General features: G+C 46.7%; 1 protein-coding gene across 1 annotated transcript in view; it reads right to left on the bottom strand.

The window, feature by feature from the left end:
• LOC120029127 (glutamate receptor ionotropic, kainate 4-like) overlaps window positions 1-16,180 on the bottom strand; it is a 177,163-nt gene extending 160,983 nt beyond the window's left edge. The window contains exons 1-2 of the mRNA XM_038974436.1: window positions 16,169-16,180; window positions 15,186-15,381 (exon numbers count right to left, since the gene is read on the bottom strand). Of these exons, the coding sequence (XP_038830364.1) occupies window positions 15,186-15,381; window positions 16,169-16,180 (208 nt within the window). The remainder of the gene's footprint in view (window positions 1-15,185; window positions 15,382-16,168) is intronic.
• Between the last annotated feature and the right edge of the window lie 1,734 nt (window positions 16,181-17,914).

The following is a 17,914-nucleotide window of genomic DNA, read 5'->3' as shown; positions in this document are numbered from 1 at the left end:
AGTAATGGTCTCTCCTGAGCCTTGTTCTGACCTGACCAAGGGTTTGTTATTTTCCCACCACCGCCATCATGGCACACCAAAGATACACATCACATTTCACTGGTGACAGAGCTGTTTAAATCGCTCTCTCTCTCTCTCTCGCTCACTGGGTTGTTCATCAAGGCTGTGGCATTTGGGACACAGCCTTCAAGTCGCTGCCATGCAACAGGATTGCATTTTGAAAGATTTCTACGATTTGACTGTAGTCCACAGTTTGGCTTTGTTTCTGTTGTAAGTGTTGCTATAGCTACAGTACATAGGGACCGGGATCCTGAGTTAATTTCTGATTAATGTAATCCCCCTGAGATTAAGTGTTATGGGTGATGACACCGGTGGCATGCAAAAGTAATGTTATGCAATTATGCACACAGCTCCTATGGCTTGCATGGTGAATTACATTACACACACACTTTGCACACACGCACACCTACACCTAACCAAGGACTTCAGCCACCCGAGTCATGGTCTGTTCACTCTGCTACCATCTAGAAGACTGAAAACCAGCTTCTAACTCCAGGCCATCAGACTGTTGAACAGCCATCACTTGCTGGTTACCTGCCCGGTACTCTGCCCTGCACCTTGAGACAAATGCCCTATGCGCGGTTGGAGCCGCATTAGCCCCCGGCCGACTATCTGCTTGGGTCAGCACATACATCCACAAATGATACAAGATTCATTGCATATAAACAGCTGCTTTAAAAAAAGGTGTGGGCCCGCTTTGCCACCGGTGGACTGCCATTCATCTTGGCACAAGCTGTAAAGTTGCTTTAGTTGCCTGGATTTTTAATCAGAGGCTCAACCACACATAAACAGGTACACACACAAAGAAACAGAGGAACATAAACAGGTACACACACACACACACACACACATATATATACACAGGCACAGCGAGTGAGGAGGATATTTTTAACACCGCTGCCAGCCTACTTTAAAATGAATGTATCTTCTCCCTGCATACTCCTCTGCAGACAGTCTACAGATCGCTTCCTTAGGTGGGTTTAATAACAGTGAATGGATTTGAGGAGCTGGCTTTCCTGTCTTGCAGGAAATCACGCACAGAACGAGCAGTATGGCTGGTGGCATTGTCATGCTGGAGGGTCATGTCAGGATGAGCCTGCAGGAAGGGTACCACATGAGGGAGGAGGATGTCTTTGAAATAACAGCTACAGAGAGAATAGCGACAAAACATGTCCACATGTTATTCTCAATGTGGAGGATATCATGTATCGTTAAGTGGTCATGGTGGAATGTTTTTCTATTCGTTTTGTGTTAAAGGCATGGTTTCTGATGTTGTTCAGGCTTTATTTGGCCCTCTCTGCCTCTCTGAGTACAAAAAACATGGCATAAAATAATACTCCCATTCACATTCATGTCCTGCTACGTGGATGCAGGCAAATAGCTCACCATATCAATGGATAGAGTGAGGGAGTAATGGTCATGGATGGATATCTCCGGAGGGAGGAGAAAAATAAAAACCCCATTAGACTTTATAGTTGGTTGAGCATGGCGCCTGCAACGACGAGGGTCGTGGGTTCGATGCCCGCTGGGACCACCAGTACAAAAATGTATGAAGGCATGACTGTAAGCCGCTTTTGATAAAAACGTGCTAAATGCCATATTTATATGTACAGTACCAGTCCAAACTTTGGACACACCTACCCAGTCAAGGGGTTTGACTTTATTTTTACTTTTTTGTAGAATTGTAGAATAATATTGAAGTCATCAAAACTATGAAATAACAAATATGTCATCATGTAGTAACCAAAAAAGTTTTAAAGAAATCAAAATATATTTTATATTTGAGATTCTTCAAAGTAGCCACCCTTTGCATTGATGACAGCTTTGCATACTCTTAGCATTCTCTCAACTAGCTAAATGAAGAATGCTTTTCCAACAGTCTTGAAGGAGTTCCCACATATGCTGAGCACTTGTTGGCTGCTTTTCCTTCACTCTGTGGTCCAACTCATCCCAAACCATCTCAATTGGGTTGAGGTTGGGTGATTGTGCAGGCCAAGTCATCTGATGCAGGACTCTATCGCTCTCCTTCTTGGTCAAATAGCCCTTACACAGCCTGGAGGTGTGGTTAAGTGTGCCATGAATTCTAAATAAATCACAGTGTCAGCAGCAAAGCACCTCCACACCATCACACCTCCTCCTCCGTGCTTCACGGTGGGAACCACACATGCGGAGATCATCCGTTTACCTACTCTGTGTCTCACAAAGACAGCGGTTGGAACCAAAAATCTAAAATCTCAAAGCATGGAGTTCCACCGGTCTAATGCCCATTGCTTGTGTTTCTTGGCTGAAGCAAGTCTCTTATTCTTATTGGTGTCCTTTAGCAGTGGTATCTTTGCAGCAATTCAACCATGAAGGCCTGATTCACGCAGTCTCCTCTGAACAGTTGATGTTGAGATGTGTCTGTTACCTGAAATCTGTGAAGCATTTATTTGGGCTGCAATTTCTGAGGCTGGTAACTCTAATGAATTTATCTGCAGCTGAGGTAACTCTGGGTCTTCCTTTCCTGTGGCGGTCCTCATGAGAGCCAGTTTCATCATAGCACTTGATGGTTTTTGCAACTGCACTTGAAGAAACTTTCAAAGTTCTTGACATTTTCCGGATTGACTGACCTTCATGTCTTAAAGTAATGATAGACTGTCATTTCTCTTTGCTTATTTGAGCTGTTCTTGCCATTATATGGACTTGGTCTTTTACCAAATAGGGCTATCTTCTGTATACTTGTCAGAACACAACACAACTGATTGGCTCAAACACATTAAGAAGGAAAGAAATTCCACAAATTAACTTTTAAGAAGGCCCACCTGTTAATTGAAATGCTTTCAAGGTGACTACCTCATGAAGCTGTTTGAGAGAATGCCAAGAGTGTGCAAAGCTGTCATCAAGCAAAAGGGTGGCTATTTGAAGAATCTTTTTGTATAACACTTTTCGTAACTACATGATTCTATGTGTTATTTCACAGTTATGTCTTCACAATTATTCTAAAATATAGAAAATAATAAAAATAAAGAAAAACCCTTGAATGAGTAGGTGTGTCCAAACTTTTGACTGGTAGTGTGTGTGTGTGTATGTAACGAGCCTCCTCCTTCTCTTCATCCGAAGAGGAGTAGCAAGGATTGGACCAACGTGCAGCGGGTTGTGAATACATAATGAACTTTATTAACAAGACGAAACTAAACACACGAAGAACACTTGAATATTTTACAAAACAACAAAACGAAGTAGACAGACCTGAACGAGAGAACTTACATAAAACATGAAGAACGCACGAACAGGAACAGACTACATATACTAACGACAACGAAACAGTCCCGTGTGGTGCGAACAAACACTGACACGGAAGACAATCACCCACAAACAAACAGTGAGAACAACCTACCTTAATATGACTCTCAATCAGAGGAAACGTCAAACACCTGCCTCTAATTGAGAGCCATACCAGGCAACCCAAAACCAACATAGAAACAGAAAACATAGACTGCCCACCCAAAACTCACGCCCTGACCAATAAACACATACCAAACAACAGAAAACAGGTCAGGAACGTGACAGAACCCCCCCCCTCAAGGTGCGAACTCCGGGCGCACCCCTACAACTCAAGGGGAGGGTCTGGGTGGGCATCTGTCCGCGGTGGCGGCTCCGGCGGTGGACGAGGACACCACTCCACCCCTGTCTTTGTCCCCCTCCTTAGCGTCCTTTGAGTGGCGACCCTCGCCCCCGACCATGGTCCAGGAACCTTCACTAAGGCCCCTCCTACATAGAGGAGACAGCTCAGGACAGAGAGGTAGCTCAGGACAGAGAGGTAGCTCAGGACAGAGAGGTAGCTCAGGACAGAGAGGTAGCTCCGGACAGAGAGGTAGCTTAGGACAGAGGGACAACTCTGTACTAATGACAGCTCCGGACTGAGTGGCAGCTCCGGACTGGGTGGCAGCTCCGGACTGGGTGGCAGCTCCGGACTGGGTGGCAGCTCCGGACTGAGTGGCAGCTCCGGACTGAGTGGCAGCTCCGGACTGAGTGGCAGCTCCTGACTGGAGGGCAGCTCATGACTGGAGGGCAGCTCATGACTGGAGGGCAGCTCATGACTGGAGGGCAGCTCATGACTGTAGGGCAGCTCATGACTGTAGGGCAGCTCATGACTGTAGGGCAGCTCATGACTGTAGGGCAGCTCATGACTGTCTGGCGGCTCTGGCAGCTCATGACTGGAGGGCAGCTCATGACTGGAGGGCAGCTCATGACTGGAGGGCAGCTCATGACTGGAGGGCAGCTCATGACTGTAGGGCAGCTCATGACTGTAGGGCAGCTCATGACTGTAGGGCAGCTCATGACTGTCTGGCGGCTCCTGACTGGCTGGCGGCTCTGGCAGCTCCTGACTGGCTGGCGGCTCTGGCAGCTCCTGACTGGCTGGCGGCTCTGGCAGCTCCTGACTGGCTGGCGGCTCTGGCAGCTCCTGACTGGCTGGCGGCTCTGGCGGCTCCTGACTGACGGACGGCTCTAGCGGCTCCTGACTGACGGACGGCTCTAATGGCTCGTGGCAGACGGATGGCTCAGAAGGCGCTGGGCAGACGGATGGCTCAGAAGGCGCTGGGCAGACGGATGGCTCAGAAGGCGCTGGGCAGACGGATGGCTCAGAAGGCGCTGGGCAGACGGATGGCTCAGACGGCGCTGGGCAGACGGATGGCTCAGACGGCGCTGGGCAGACGGATGGCTCAGACGGCGCTGGGCAGACGGATGGCTCAGACGGCGCTGGGCAGACGGATGGCTCAGACGGCGCTGGGCAGACAGATGGCTCAGACGGTGCTGGGCCGACAGATGGCTCAGACGGTGCTGGGCCGACAGATGGCTCTGCCCTGCTGAGGCGCACAGTAGGCCTGGTGCGTGGTGCCGGAACTGGTGGTACCGGACTGGAGACACGCACCTCAAGGCTAATGCGGGGAGCAGGAACAGGGCACACTGGACTCTCGATGCGCACTATAGGCCTGATGCGTGGTACCGGCACTGGTGGTACCGGGCTGAGGTCACGCACCTCATGGCGAGTGCGGGGAGAAGGAACAGTGCGTACAGGGCTCTGAGGACACACATGAGGCTTGGTGCGTGGTGCCGGAACTGGAGGCACTGGGCTGGAGACACGCACCACAGGGAGAGTGCGTGGAGGAGGAACAGTGCGTACAGGGCTCTGAGGACGCACATGAGGCTTGGTGCGTGGTGCAGGCACTGGTGGTACTGAGCTGGGGCGGGGAGGTGGCGCCGGATATACCGGACCGTGTAGGCGTACTGGCTCCCTTGAACACTGAACCTGCCCAACCTTACCTGGTTGTATGCTCCCCGTCGCCTGACCAGTGCGGGGAGGTGGAATAACCCGCACCGGGCTATGTAGGCGAACCGGGGACACCATGCGTAACGCTGGTGCCATGTAAGCCGGCCCAAGGAGACGTACTGGTGGCCAGATATGTAGAGCCGGCTTCATGGCACTTGGCTCAATGCTCAATCTAGCCCTACCAGTGCGAGGAGGTGGAATAACCCGCACCGGGCTATGCACATGTACAGGAGACACCGTGCGCTCTACTGCGTAACACGGTGTCTGCCCGTACTCCCGCTCTCCACGGTTAGCCTGGGAAGTGGACGCAGGTCTCCTACCTGCCCTAGACCCACTACCTCTTAGCCCCCCCCCAAGAAATTTTTGGGTTGTACTTGCGGGCTTTTCGGGCTTCCGTGCTAGACGCGTCCCCTCATAACGCTGGTTCCTCCGCTCTCCGAGCTGCCTCCAGCTGTTCCCATGGGCGGCGATTCACTTCAACTTTAGCCCATGGTCCTTTTCCTTCTATGATCTCCTCCCAAGACCAGAAATCCTGCTTCGTGCGCTGTCCGTTAAACCGCTGCTTGATCCGGGTTTGGTGGGTGATTCTGTAACGAGCCTCCTCCTTCTCTTCATCCGAAGAGGAGTAGCAAGGATTGGACCAACGTGCAGCGGGTTGTGAATACATAATGAACTTTATTAACAAGACGAAACTAAACACACGAAGAACACTTGAATATTTTACAAAACAACAAAACGAAGTAGACAGACCTGAACGAGAGAACTTACATAAAACATGAAGAACGCACGAACAGGAACAGACTACATATACTAACGACAACGAAACAGTCCCGTGTGGTGCGAACAAACACTGACACGGAAGACAATCACCCACAAACAAACAGTGAGAACAACCTACCTTAATATGACTCTCAATCAGAGGAAACGTCAAACACCTGCCTCTAATTGAGAGCCATACCAGGCAACCCAAAACCAACATAGAAACAGAAAACATAGACTGCCCACCCAAAACTCACGCCCTGACCAATAAACACATACCAAACAACAGAAAACAGGTCAGGAACGTGACAGTGTATATAAACTCAGCAAAAAAAGAAATGTCCTCTCACTGTCAACTGCGTTTATTTTCAGCAAACTTTAAATATTTGGATGAACACAACAAGATTCAACAACTCAGACATAAACTGAACAAGTTCCACAGACATGTGATTAACAGAAATTGAATAATGTGTTCCTGAACTAAATCAAAAGTAACAGTCAGTATCTGGTGTGGCCACCAGCTGCATTAAGTACTGCAGTGCATCTCCTCCTTATGGGCTGCACCAGATTTTCAAGTTATTGCTGTGAAATGCACTCTTCCACCAAGGCACCTGTAAGTTCCCGGACATTTCTGGGGGGAATGGCCCTAGCCCTCACCCTCCGATCCAACAGGTCCCAGACGTGCTCAATGGGATTGAGATCCGGGCTCTTCGCTGGCCATGGCAGAACACTGGCATTCCTGTCTTGCAGGAAATCACGCACAGAACGAGCAGTATGGCTGGTGGCATTGTCATGCTGGAGGGTCATGTCAGGATGAGCCTGCAGGAAGGATACCATATGAGGGAGGAGGATGTCTTCCCTGTAATGCACAGCGTTGAGATCGCCTGCAATGACAACAAGCTCAGTCCGATGATGCTGTGACACACTGCCCCAGACCATGACGGACCCTCCACCTCCAAATCGATCCCGCTCCAGAGTACAGGCCTCGGTGTAATGCTCATTCCTTCGACGATAAACGCAAATCCGACCATCACCCCTGGTTAGACAAAACCATAACTCGTCAGTGAAGAGCACTTTTTGCCAGTCCTGTCTAGTCCAGCGACGGTGGGTTTGTGCTCATAGGCGACATTGTTGCCGGTGATGTCTGGTGAAGACCTGCCTTACAACAGGCCTACAAGCCCTCAGTCCAGCCTCTCACAGGCTATTGCGGACAGTCTGAGCAGTGATGGAGGGATTGTGCGTTCCTGGTGTAACTTGGGCAGTTGTTGTTGCCATCCTGTACATGTGTGATGTTCGGATGTACCGATCCTGTGCAGGTGTTGTTACACGTGGTCTGCCACTGCGAGGACGATCAGCTGTCCATCCTGTCTCCCTGTAGCACTGTCTTACGCGTCTCACAGTACGGACATTGCAATTTATTGCCCTGGCCACATCTGCAGTCCTCATGCCTCCTTGCAGCATGCGTAAGACACGTTCACGCAGATGAGCCGGGACCCTGGGCATCTTTCTTTTGGTGTTTTTCAGAGTCAGTAGAAAGGCCTCTTTAGTGTCCTACGTTTTCATAACAGTGACCTTAATTGCCTACCGTCTGTAAGCTGTTAGTGTCTTAACGACCATTTCACAGGTGCATGTTCATTAATTGTTTATGGTTCATTGAACAAGCATGGGAAACAGTGTTTAAACCCTTTACAATGAAGATCTGTGAAGTTACTTGGATTTTTACAAATGATCTTTGAAAGAAAGGGATCTGAAAAAGGGCAGTTTCTTTTTTTGCTGAGTTTATATACACTACTGTTCAAAAGTTTGGGGTCACTTATAAATGTCCTTGTTTTTTAAAGAAAAGCTAATTTTTTGCCAATTAAAATAACATAAAATTGATCAAAAATATAGTGTAGACATTGTTAATGTTGTAAATGACTATTGTAGCTGGAAACGGCTGATTTTTTTATGGAATATCCACACAGGCGTACAGAGGCCCATTATCAGCAACCGTCACTCCTGTGTTCAAATGGCACGTTGTGTTAGCTATTCCAAGTTAAGCATTTTAAAAGGCTAATTGATCATTAGAAAACCCTTTGCAATGATGTTAGCACAGCTGAAAACTGTTGACCTGATTAAAGAAGCAATAAAACTGGTCTTCTTTAGACTAGTTGAGTATCTGGACCATCAGCATTTGTGGGTTCGATTACAGGCTCAAAATGGCAAGAAACAAAGGCCTTTCTTCTGAAACTCGTCAGTCTATTCTTGTTCTGAGAAATGAAGGCTATTCCAAGCGAGACATTGCCAAGAAACTCAAGATCTTGTACAACGCTGTGTACTACTCCCTTCACAGAACAGCGCAACTGTCTCTAACCAGAATAGAAAGATGAGTGGAAGGCCCCGGTGCACAACTGATTAAGAGGACAAGTACATTAGAGTGTCTAGTTTGAGAAACAGACGTCTCACAAGTCCTTAACTGGCAGCTTCATTAAATAGTACCCGCAGAACACCAGTCTCAACGTCAACAGTGAAGAGGCGGCTCCGGGATGCTGGCCTTCTAGGCAGAGTTGCAAAGAAAAAGCCATCTCTCAGACTGGCCAATAAAAAGAAAAGATTAAGATGGGCAAAAGAACACAGACACTGGACAGAGGAAGATTGGAAAAATGTGTTATGGACAAACAAATCTAAGTTTGAGGTGTTCGGATCACAAAGAAGAACATTAGTGAGACGCAGAAAAAATGAAAAGATTCTAGAGGAGTGCTTGACGCCCTCTGTCAAGCATGGTGGAGGCAATGTGATGGTCTGGGGTGCTTTGGTGGTGGTAAAGTAGGAGATTTGTACAGGGTCAAAGGGATCTTGAAGAAGGAAGGCTATCACTCCATTTTGCAAAGCCATGCCATACCCTGTGGACGGTGCTTAATTGGAGCCAATTTCCTTCTACAACAGTACAATGACCCAAAGCACAGCTCCAATCTATGCAATAACTATTTAGGGAAGAAGCAGTCAGCTGGTATTCTGTCTATAATGGAGTGGCCAGCACAGTCACCCGATCTCAACGCTATTGAGCTGTTGTGGGAGCAGCTTGACCGTATGGTACTTAAGAAGTGCCCATCAAGCCAATCCAACTTGTGGGAGGTGCTTCAGGAAGCATTGGGTGAAATCTCTTCAGATTACCTTAACAAATTGACAACAAGAATGCCAAAGGTCTACAAGGCTGTAATTGCTGCAAATGGAGGATTCTTTGACAAAAGCAAAGTTTGAAGGACACAATTATTATTTCAATGAAAAATCATTATTTATAACCGTGTCAATTTCTAGACTATATTTCCTATTCATTTTGCAACTCATTTCATGTATGTTTTCATGGAAAACAAGGACATTTCTAAGTGACGCCAAACTTTTGAATGGAAGTGTATATATATATTTTTTAAATTATGTATATTTTTTTTAGCTAAACAGGTGGGGCTCAAAACAGGTGTGGCTTTATTTCTAAATATAAAGCTAACAATAGCTATCATTTTTGCCCTCTTCTTCAAGGTTATGGCATACCCCCACTCAATTTGACTGTACAGCATGCATGGTGACAGTATTGTAGGATTTGGCTACACTGACAAATCCATGGATAGCATAATAGTGTCTTTCAAACAGGTAGGCCTAACTTTTTTTATAGGAAGAAATAGGCTCCAACACAGCCCTCCTGTTGTTAGTGAAGTCAAATTAAAAAGAAGACAATTGTTTTAATTCATTATTTCAGCACCATTTGCTGCTTACCTCTGTTTGATTATGCCAAAGCTGCTCCAAAGCTGATGTCTGCCCATTTGCCTTTTTAGATTACTTTCTCCTGCACTCTCTCTCCTCATTAATAAGTTAATGTTTAAAAAGTGTCTCATGACATTGTAATACATTTGGTCTATGGGCTACAGAAAAACCTAATTGGGTACTACTCTTTCCACCGTAGGCTACATAATTTATGTTAAATGAATTTGACGGAGCGTTGGTGGAGAGCCAAGCCCCCTGGAGAGTTGTGCTGGGCATGGACTAGCTAAATATTTTGCTCCCTACCTTTGGCAAAGTGGGCACTGCTTATCATGGGGCGGCATCAGCGCTCACCAAGTATATAGCCCAAATGCCACTAGGTGAGAACAGTTATCATTGTTTGGGGCAGAATAATGTAAGGTACACTTATAGGGTCTTGTGAGGAATCTGTTTCTCAAACTAGACACTCTAATGTACTTATCGTCTTACTCAGTTGTGCACCGGGGCCTCCCACTCCTCTTTCTATTCTGGTTAGGGCCAGTTTGCACTGTTCTGTGAAGGGAGTATTTCTGATCAACTTGTTGTTATTTTAGTTGACAAAACATTTGCTTTTCTTTAAAAAACAAGGACATTTCTAAGTGACCCCAAACTTTTGAATAGTAGTGTACGTGTTGTTGGAGGTGTGTCTTGGTCACTTCAGCTCGGAAAATCCAGCCCACGTCAAACTGGGGACTAATCATATAATTATATTTAGAATCCCTATTAATTCAATAGAATCTCTGTGGGCCTAGTCATAAAAATGTATTACCTTTTATTGTGGCATGAACGCAACCAGTTATGACGTTGTCATCCGATTGTCAATTACTTCAAAGGGCTCCTTTACTAGGCTACCCCTGCACGTTCATCCACTTTACTAGGCTACCCCTGCACGTTCATCCACTTTACTAGGCTACCCCTGCACGTTCATCCACTTTACTAGGCTACCCCTGCACGTTCATCCACTTTACTAGGCTACCCCTGCACGTTCATCCACTTTACTAGGCTACCCCTGCACGTTCATCCACTTTACTAGGCTACCCCTGCACGTTCATCCACTTTACTAGGCTACCCCTGCACGTTCATCCACTTTACTAGGCTACCCCTGCACGTTCATCCACTTTACTAGGCTACCCCTGCACGTTCATCCACTTTACTAGGCTACCCCTGCACGTTCATCCACTTTACTAGGCTACCCCTGCACGTTCATTCACTTTACTAGGCTACCCCTGCACGTTCATCCACTTTACTAGGCTACCCCTGCACGTTCATCCACTTTACTAGGCTACCCCTGCACGTTCATCCACTTTACTAGGCTACCCCTGCACGTTCATCCACTTTACTAGGCTACCCCTGCACGTTCATCCACTTTACTAGGCTACCCCTGCACGTTCATCCACTTTACTAGGCTACCCCTGCACGTTCATCCACTTTACTAGGCTACCCCTGCACGTTCATCCACTTTACTAGGCTACCCCTGCACGTTCATCCACTTTACTAGGCTACCCCTGCACGTTCATCCACTTTACTAGGCTACCACTCAACATCTTTCAAGCCTCCAAACAAAGTGGTGAATGGAAAGAGACAGGGGCGCAACTTTCACTGGGGACGGTGGGGACATGCCCCCCCACATTCTGAAATTGCATTTTTGTCCCCCTCAGTTGTATCATTGGAATGTGATACAAAACAAGGCAACAGTGTGCTTTAGGACCATGCGGACGCCTCCAAGAGGTCGGGTGGTTATATGACAAAAACATTTAATAAACGATGCCCTCCCCCCACTTGTAAAACCAAAGTTGGGACCCTGGAAAGAGACATCTGTTACACAAAACACCAAAAAGTTTAATGACATTTGGCGATTGTCATTAGGACATAATTAATGCCTCTACTGCTGTCCGCACCTTTGACTGTTACTGTATATAAGTCAAAAAATGGATGTAGCAACTACAGATTGCACCTTTAAGTCTATCAAAAGTGTGTGAGTTTGAGCATGTGTCCATTAGGCTTATGTATATATTTTTTTTATCAGCATGAATTAGATTGAGCAATAAAAGCCCCACTTTTATTCCATAGGCTGGGATCTGCACTGTGCAGCTGTTGCAAGAGTGCATTTTCCACTGGCTGTCCACTGGTTTAAAAAACAATGATTGATAGGCAGCTTAAACTTCTTGAATTCAACCATTATTGGGTTCAAATACACATTTAGATTTGTGAACAACCATCCACCACAGCATGATATGAATGTCAAACAGAGAAGTGTCAAAGATTCTTTTTCACAAACATCCTTTCTGAATTTAAAGTAATCCTCGAAGTAATCCTCTAGTTTTTCAAAAATATCTGTTATCTGATTACAATATATTTGCTGGTAACCAAACGGATTATAGTTACTGTTTTTTGTAATGCCTTACATGTAATGATGATCGGCTATGAAAAGCCAACTGACATTTACTCCTGAGGTGCTGACCTGTTGCACCCTCGACAACTACTGTGATTATTATTATTTGACCATGCTGGTCATCTATGAACATTTGAACATCTTGGCCATGTTCTGTTATAAGCTCCACCCGGCACAGCCAGAAGAGGACTGGCCACCCTTCATAGCCTGGTTCCTCTCTAGGTTTCTTCCTAGGTTTGGGCCTTTCTAGGGAGTTTTTCCTAGCCACCGTGCTTCTACACCTGCATTGCTTGCTGTTTGGCGTTTTAGGCTGGGTTTCTGTACAGCACTTTGAGATTTCAGCTGATCTAAGAAGGGCTATATAAATAAATGTGATTTTATTTGATTTGATGTAATGGATAACATGTAATCTGTTACTCCCCAACCCTGGTAATAGCCTATCGTATTCTTGACATTTTGTTTTCATTATTGTCACATGGCCAGCTCATGTTTTACCGGTATGTCTTACCCCCACTATTTACCGAACTGTACCACCTTACTTTCACCCCTGAGTCTATGGTGAGTTTCCTAAAACCATTGCAGCTAAAATAACACATTATTTCTCTCAACATCTTAGCCACTGTACTGTTCTGTCTGAGTCGTCGAGAAAAATAATATACCACCACGAATTTAGATTCCAGAAACAAACCCCTGGTTGGTTTGGTCTGCTTCTTGTTCCCAATCAATCATCCTGCTAATTTGCAAGACACAATGCTAACTGTACATGGGGCTAGATGTTAAGTGGGTTCAGTATCATACAGATCCTCTACCATATGTCCCCTCATTATGACTCGTTGGCTGAGGGTCTAATGAAAAGATGGCCAGGTCACCTATCACCATCTGCTGCCAGGCCCACACCATATTCTTTATGCTGTTGGGTTCTGAGAATATGAAATATACTGATTCATGTCACTGAGGGAGAGGGTGGGTGAATAAACTTGGTTTGAGCTTTATTAAGCGTCCGTGAGTTTTAATAGGTTCATTTAGAACCTAACAATGCAACACATAAATTACTATTATTCTTTTAATCAAATTATTTAATTTAGCCTTCATGCAACCAGAATAGTCTCTTGAGGTTAAAAAACAATTGTTTTTAGGGAGACCTGGTAAAGCTGGAGAATTAGCCTCTCTTTTCATCAGCGGGTCATTTGGAGTGGAAGATCGATTTCATTGTAACTTAAGTATCACATAAAACCGGTATGTAATACATAACATTTTTACATTTACATTTTAGCAGACAGTCTTATCCAGAGTGACTTACAGGAGCAATTAGGGTTAAGTGCCTTGCTCAAGGGCACGTCGACATATTTTTCGGCTCGGGGATTTGAACCAGCAACCTTTCGGTTACTGGCCCAACGCTCTTAACTACTAGGCTACCTGCTGTCAGTGTCAAGCAGCTGTCACCCCACTGCTCAGCCTCGTGAATGGCTCTGGGAAACGCACCACGCCAACCCATCCACTCCAACTGCTCCCTGCGGAGACTCTGGCGAGGCTTCCTGATGCACAACCCCCTCCAGATGTGCCAGGCCCCTGCCATCCCCCTTTTCCAGCTCACCTAGGCCTTGGGCATTGCTGGCTGGCACGGCTGGCACATCTTGCACCAAACACACACATCAGCCTGCAAGGCATGGAGGCTCGGATCACCTCGCCACGGTGGAGAGGTGGGCATACTGCTTTTATTTGCATTTCATTTCCCACCTCCTAATGGCGCGCTTACTCAACACACCACCAGGCAGTGGGAAGAAGCTGGTAGTTAATGGAGGTTAAGAAAAAAACAATGAAAATGTATGCACTCACTACTGTAAGTCGCTCTGGATAAGAGCGTCTGCTAAATGACTCAAATGTAAATGTAAAATGTTAAGGCATAAGTGTGTGTGCGTGCACGTGTGTGTACAAATGTGTTTGCGTGCAATCGGTGAATTTCTTTCTGTTAAAGGGAGAGGAGGAAGCGGAACATAGGGCGTCAGTCAAGGCATGAGATACGTTGCGTTACCACAGCGGCCGGAGCGGTACTGTATCTAATAATTGAGCCATGCTGTGTATTGAGCCACGCCTCAGGAAATGCCATGACGATCTGATTCATTAGTTGGCACTACTGACATAAAATAACATATTTTGGGGTACAGGACTAGAATGGCCACAATTGATAAGATAATCACTCATGAACACACGCGAACACACACGCCACCTGTCGACACCCTGCGGCCGCCGATCAGAGTGCACTTAATAACACACCTGAGTGCACAGTGGAAAATGACCTCCTTAGTCCACATAGAGTTAATCCAATGCATCAGCACACAGGGTCCTCCCTGTCTGACGTGATGGCGGCCCCACAGACTCCCTCATCGAGCCGACTGCTGAGCGTCAGAACCTTATTGTCCTCCCAGTGTTCTGCTATCTGTCGAGCGGATTACACTCAGCGAGGCCCAGGGAGAAAGCCCCGGCTGACTGCGCTCAGTTCTCACTCACCTGTATCCTCCTCTCCTCCTCTCCCTGTTCTATCCTTGTACCGCTATTCCTCCTCCTTGTTGTCAACACTCCATACACTCCGGTGTCAGGGGTATCACCAGCTTTCCTATTAAAGAGGCAGTTTGTGTTCAAGGTCAGCTTTGTCTCCCAACGCATCACTAGCGGGTTTGTACCAATCCGCACGTCTGCAGTCTGAGCCAATGGACCTCTAGGTGTACCTTGTACATTGTTAACCCTGATATGCTGCCGAATCACAATGGCTCCTCTTGAGGACCCACGGCTACAGTACAGCAGCCCACGACATTTCCATTTCCACTTGCTCATTTGCTGAGAGGTGGAGAACAGGGGAGCAGCGGAGAACAGGCTCCTGGGCCCAGTCACCTGGATCAGAGACACGGAGAATACAGCTCCTTTGTTGCTTCTCCATGCAGCCGGTAATGAGGGTGTGCCAGCTGTGCCGGTGGCCCCGGCTGCAGACAGCAGGCCCTGGGAGGTGGGCCCCTGGCTGGGGCCCAGTGAAGGATGAGTCACAGGCCACGGCTGCAGCCGCGGAGTTCCCCAGGGCTTCATTAGGGCCCTGAAGGAGAAGAGGCACTTAGCCGGAGATGGGCACTTAGCCGTCAAAGAGGAGGATCACATTCCTCTATCGTCTCTTTGTATGTCACTTTGTCTCTCTATCTCCCCCTCTCCCTCTCTCTCCCTCCCCCTTCTCTCTTTCTCCCTCTCTCCGGAGCCATCCACAGGCACTAGCATGGTGGCAATGGCAACCTCCAAAACACACTGGGCAAGCATCTCTCTCTCCCCAAGGGCCACTTTAACCTTTCCAGCAGTGTTAACAGTGGCAAATATATTAGCCCACACTTCAATCTGTGGCTTGTAAACTCAAGTTAAAAATGACTGTATCGTCTCTCACTGAGAAACAACAGATGCAAGCTCCATAAAGTTACTCTATACACTTACTTAGCATTCACATTGTCTCATAAAAAATACCTGCACTGTAATTGGTACCTAATTGGTAATTGGTACGTAGCAAAGTTAAGCAATTGTGGTATCAGATGACTTCCAGCATCAGGAAGAAGAGTTTATATTTGTATCGTAAATATTTGATCTACCGTCACATAATAACACTATTTCACTAAAAGACAAGGTTTGTCATTTTTATTCACAAAGCAGTGCTCAGGTTAAAGATACCGTATGATATATTCAGTCTGTGAAAAGCAGAAGCCGTTGCTCATCAGTGGTCAAGGTGACAGAGTACATTTGCTGTTGTCCCTCTACATGATGGATACTGCCAGAATCTGACACTTTCGCCAATCGTGTCCCCGTTGCACTCTTGGAGGGGTGATCAAAATGTGATATTTCACGAGGGCAGGCATCGCTCACTTCTTGTGCTCATGAGGGGAGGTGACTAATGCATGTGGATTATGGACCTAACCTGGGCTGAAATGAGCCTGAACTTCAGGCAGCCAGATTCATGTGGATGAATGTCGAGAATGACTGGCACTCAATTTCCAGACTGTCACGTCAATGGTGTCACAAACCCAGAGTCATATCTGCAAGCTCGGGGAGATTACTGTGTCACAGAAAATAACCGCAATTGACTGCGGTTCACTTTTGAATATTTTGAATGGTTAAAGCGCATCCCATGTTGTTCGCAAAAATGTTATCTTGACTAATATTCCCAATGACACGCTTGTCAATCTAGTTCCTGTGAGCAAAATATCTTCTTTGTGCATAAAGACATTTGAAGTATGATTCTTCTGTCATTGCATGTGTGCATTAACACTAGCAGTAAAATATACTGCACATACATTAATAATGTATATCCTAAACCTTTTAAACAAAAAAAATCGAATTCTACAAACACTGTATTTGCAGTTTCCATTAAGCATGTTGCACAAAATGAATGTCAACCATTTTAAGTTCAAGCATTTCCCTAAACTATTGATTGTGTCCCTTACTCTCTCTGCACCAGTGGACATATATAGCAGTTCTTCACAGTGAGTCTCTCAGCATGACTTGGTTCAGCTGTTCATTGACTACAGCTCAGCATTCAACACCATAGTACCCTCCAAGCGGATTATTAAGCTCGAGGCCCTGGATCTGAACCCAACCCTATGCAACTGGGTCCTGGACTTCCCGACGGGCCGCCCCCCAGGTGGTGAAGGTAGGAAATAACGTCTCCACTTCACTGGTCCTCAACACTGGGGCCCCACAAGGGGGTGGGCTCAGCCACCTCCTGTACTCCATGTTCACCCATGACTGCAGGGCCACTCACGCCTCCAACTCAATCGTCAAGTTTGCAGACACAACAGTAGTAGGCCTGATTACCAACAACGACGAGACAGCCTACAGGGAGGTGAGGGCCCTGGGAGTGTGGTGCCAGAATAATAACCTCTCATCCAACATCAACAAAACAAAGGAGATGATAGGGGACTTCAGGAAACAGCAGAGGGAGCACCCATCTATCCACATCGACGGGACCGCAGTAGAGAAGGTGGAAAGTTTCAAGTTCCTCGGCGTACACATCACTGACAAACTGAAATGGTCCACCCACACAGACAGTGTGGTGAAGAAGGCGCAACAGCACCTCTTCAACCTCAGGAGGCTAAAGAAATTTGGTGTGGCACCTGAAACCCTCACAAACTTTTACAGATGCAAAATTGAGAGCATCCTGTCGGGCTGTATCACCGCCTGGTATGGCAACTGCAATGCCTGCAACCGCAGGGCTCTCCAGAGGGTGATGCAGTCTGCCCAACGCATCACTGGGGGCAAACTACCTGCCCTCCAGGACACCTACAACAGCACCCGATGTGACAGGAAGGCCAAAAAGATCATCAAGGACAACAACCACCCGCGCCACTGCCTTTTCACCCCGCTATCATCCAGAAGGCAAGGTCAGTACAGGTGCATCAAAGCTGGGACCGAGAGACTGAAATACAGCTTCTATCTCAAGACAGCATTAATCAGACTGTTAAATAGCCATCACTAGCACATTAGAGGCTGCTGCCCTATATACATAGACTTGAAGTCACTGGCTACTTTAATAATGGAACACGAGTCACTTAAATAATGTTTACATATTTTGATTTACTCATCTCATATGTACA

This window comes from Salvelinus namaycush, chromosome 34 (assembly GCF_016432855.1).
Source record: "Salvelinus namaycush isolate Seneca chromosome 34, SaNama_1.0, whole genome shotgun sequence".
NCBI classification, from domain to species: Eukaryota; Metazoa; Chordata; class Actinopteri; order Salmoniformes; family Salmonidae; genus Salvelinus; species Salvelinus namaycush.
Note: the sequence above shows the minus strand (reverse complement) of the source record. Positions and strands in the feature narration are given on the sequence as shown.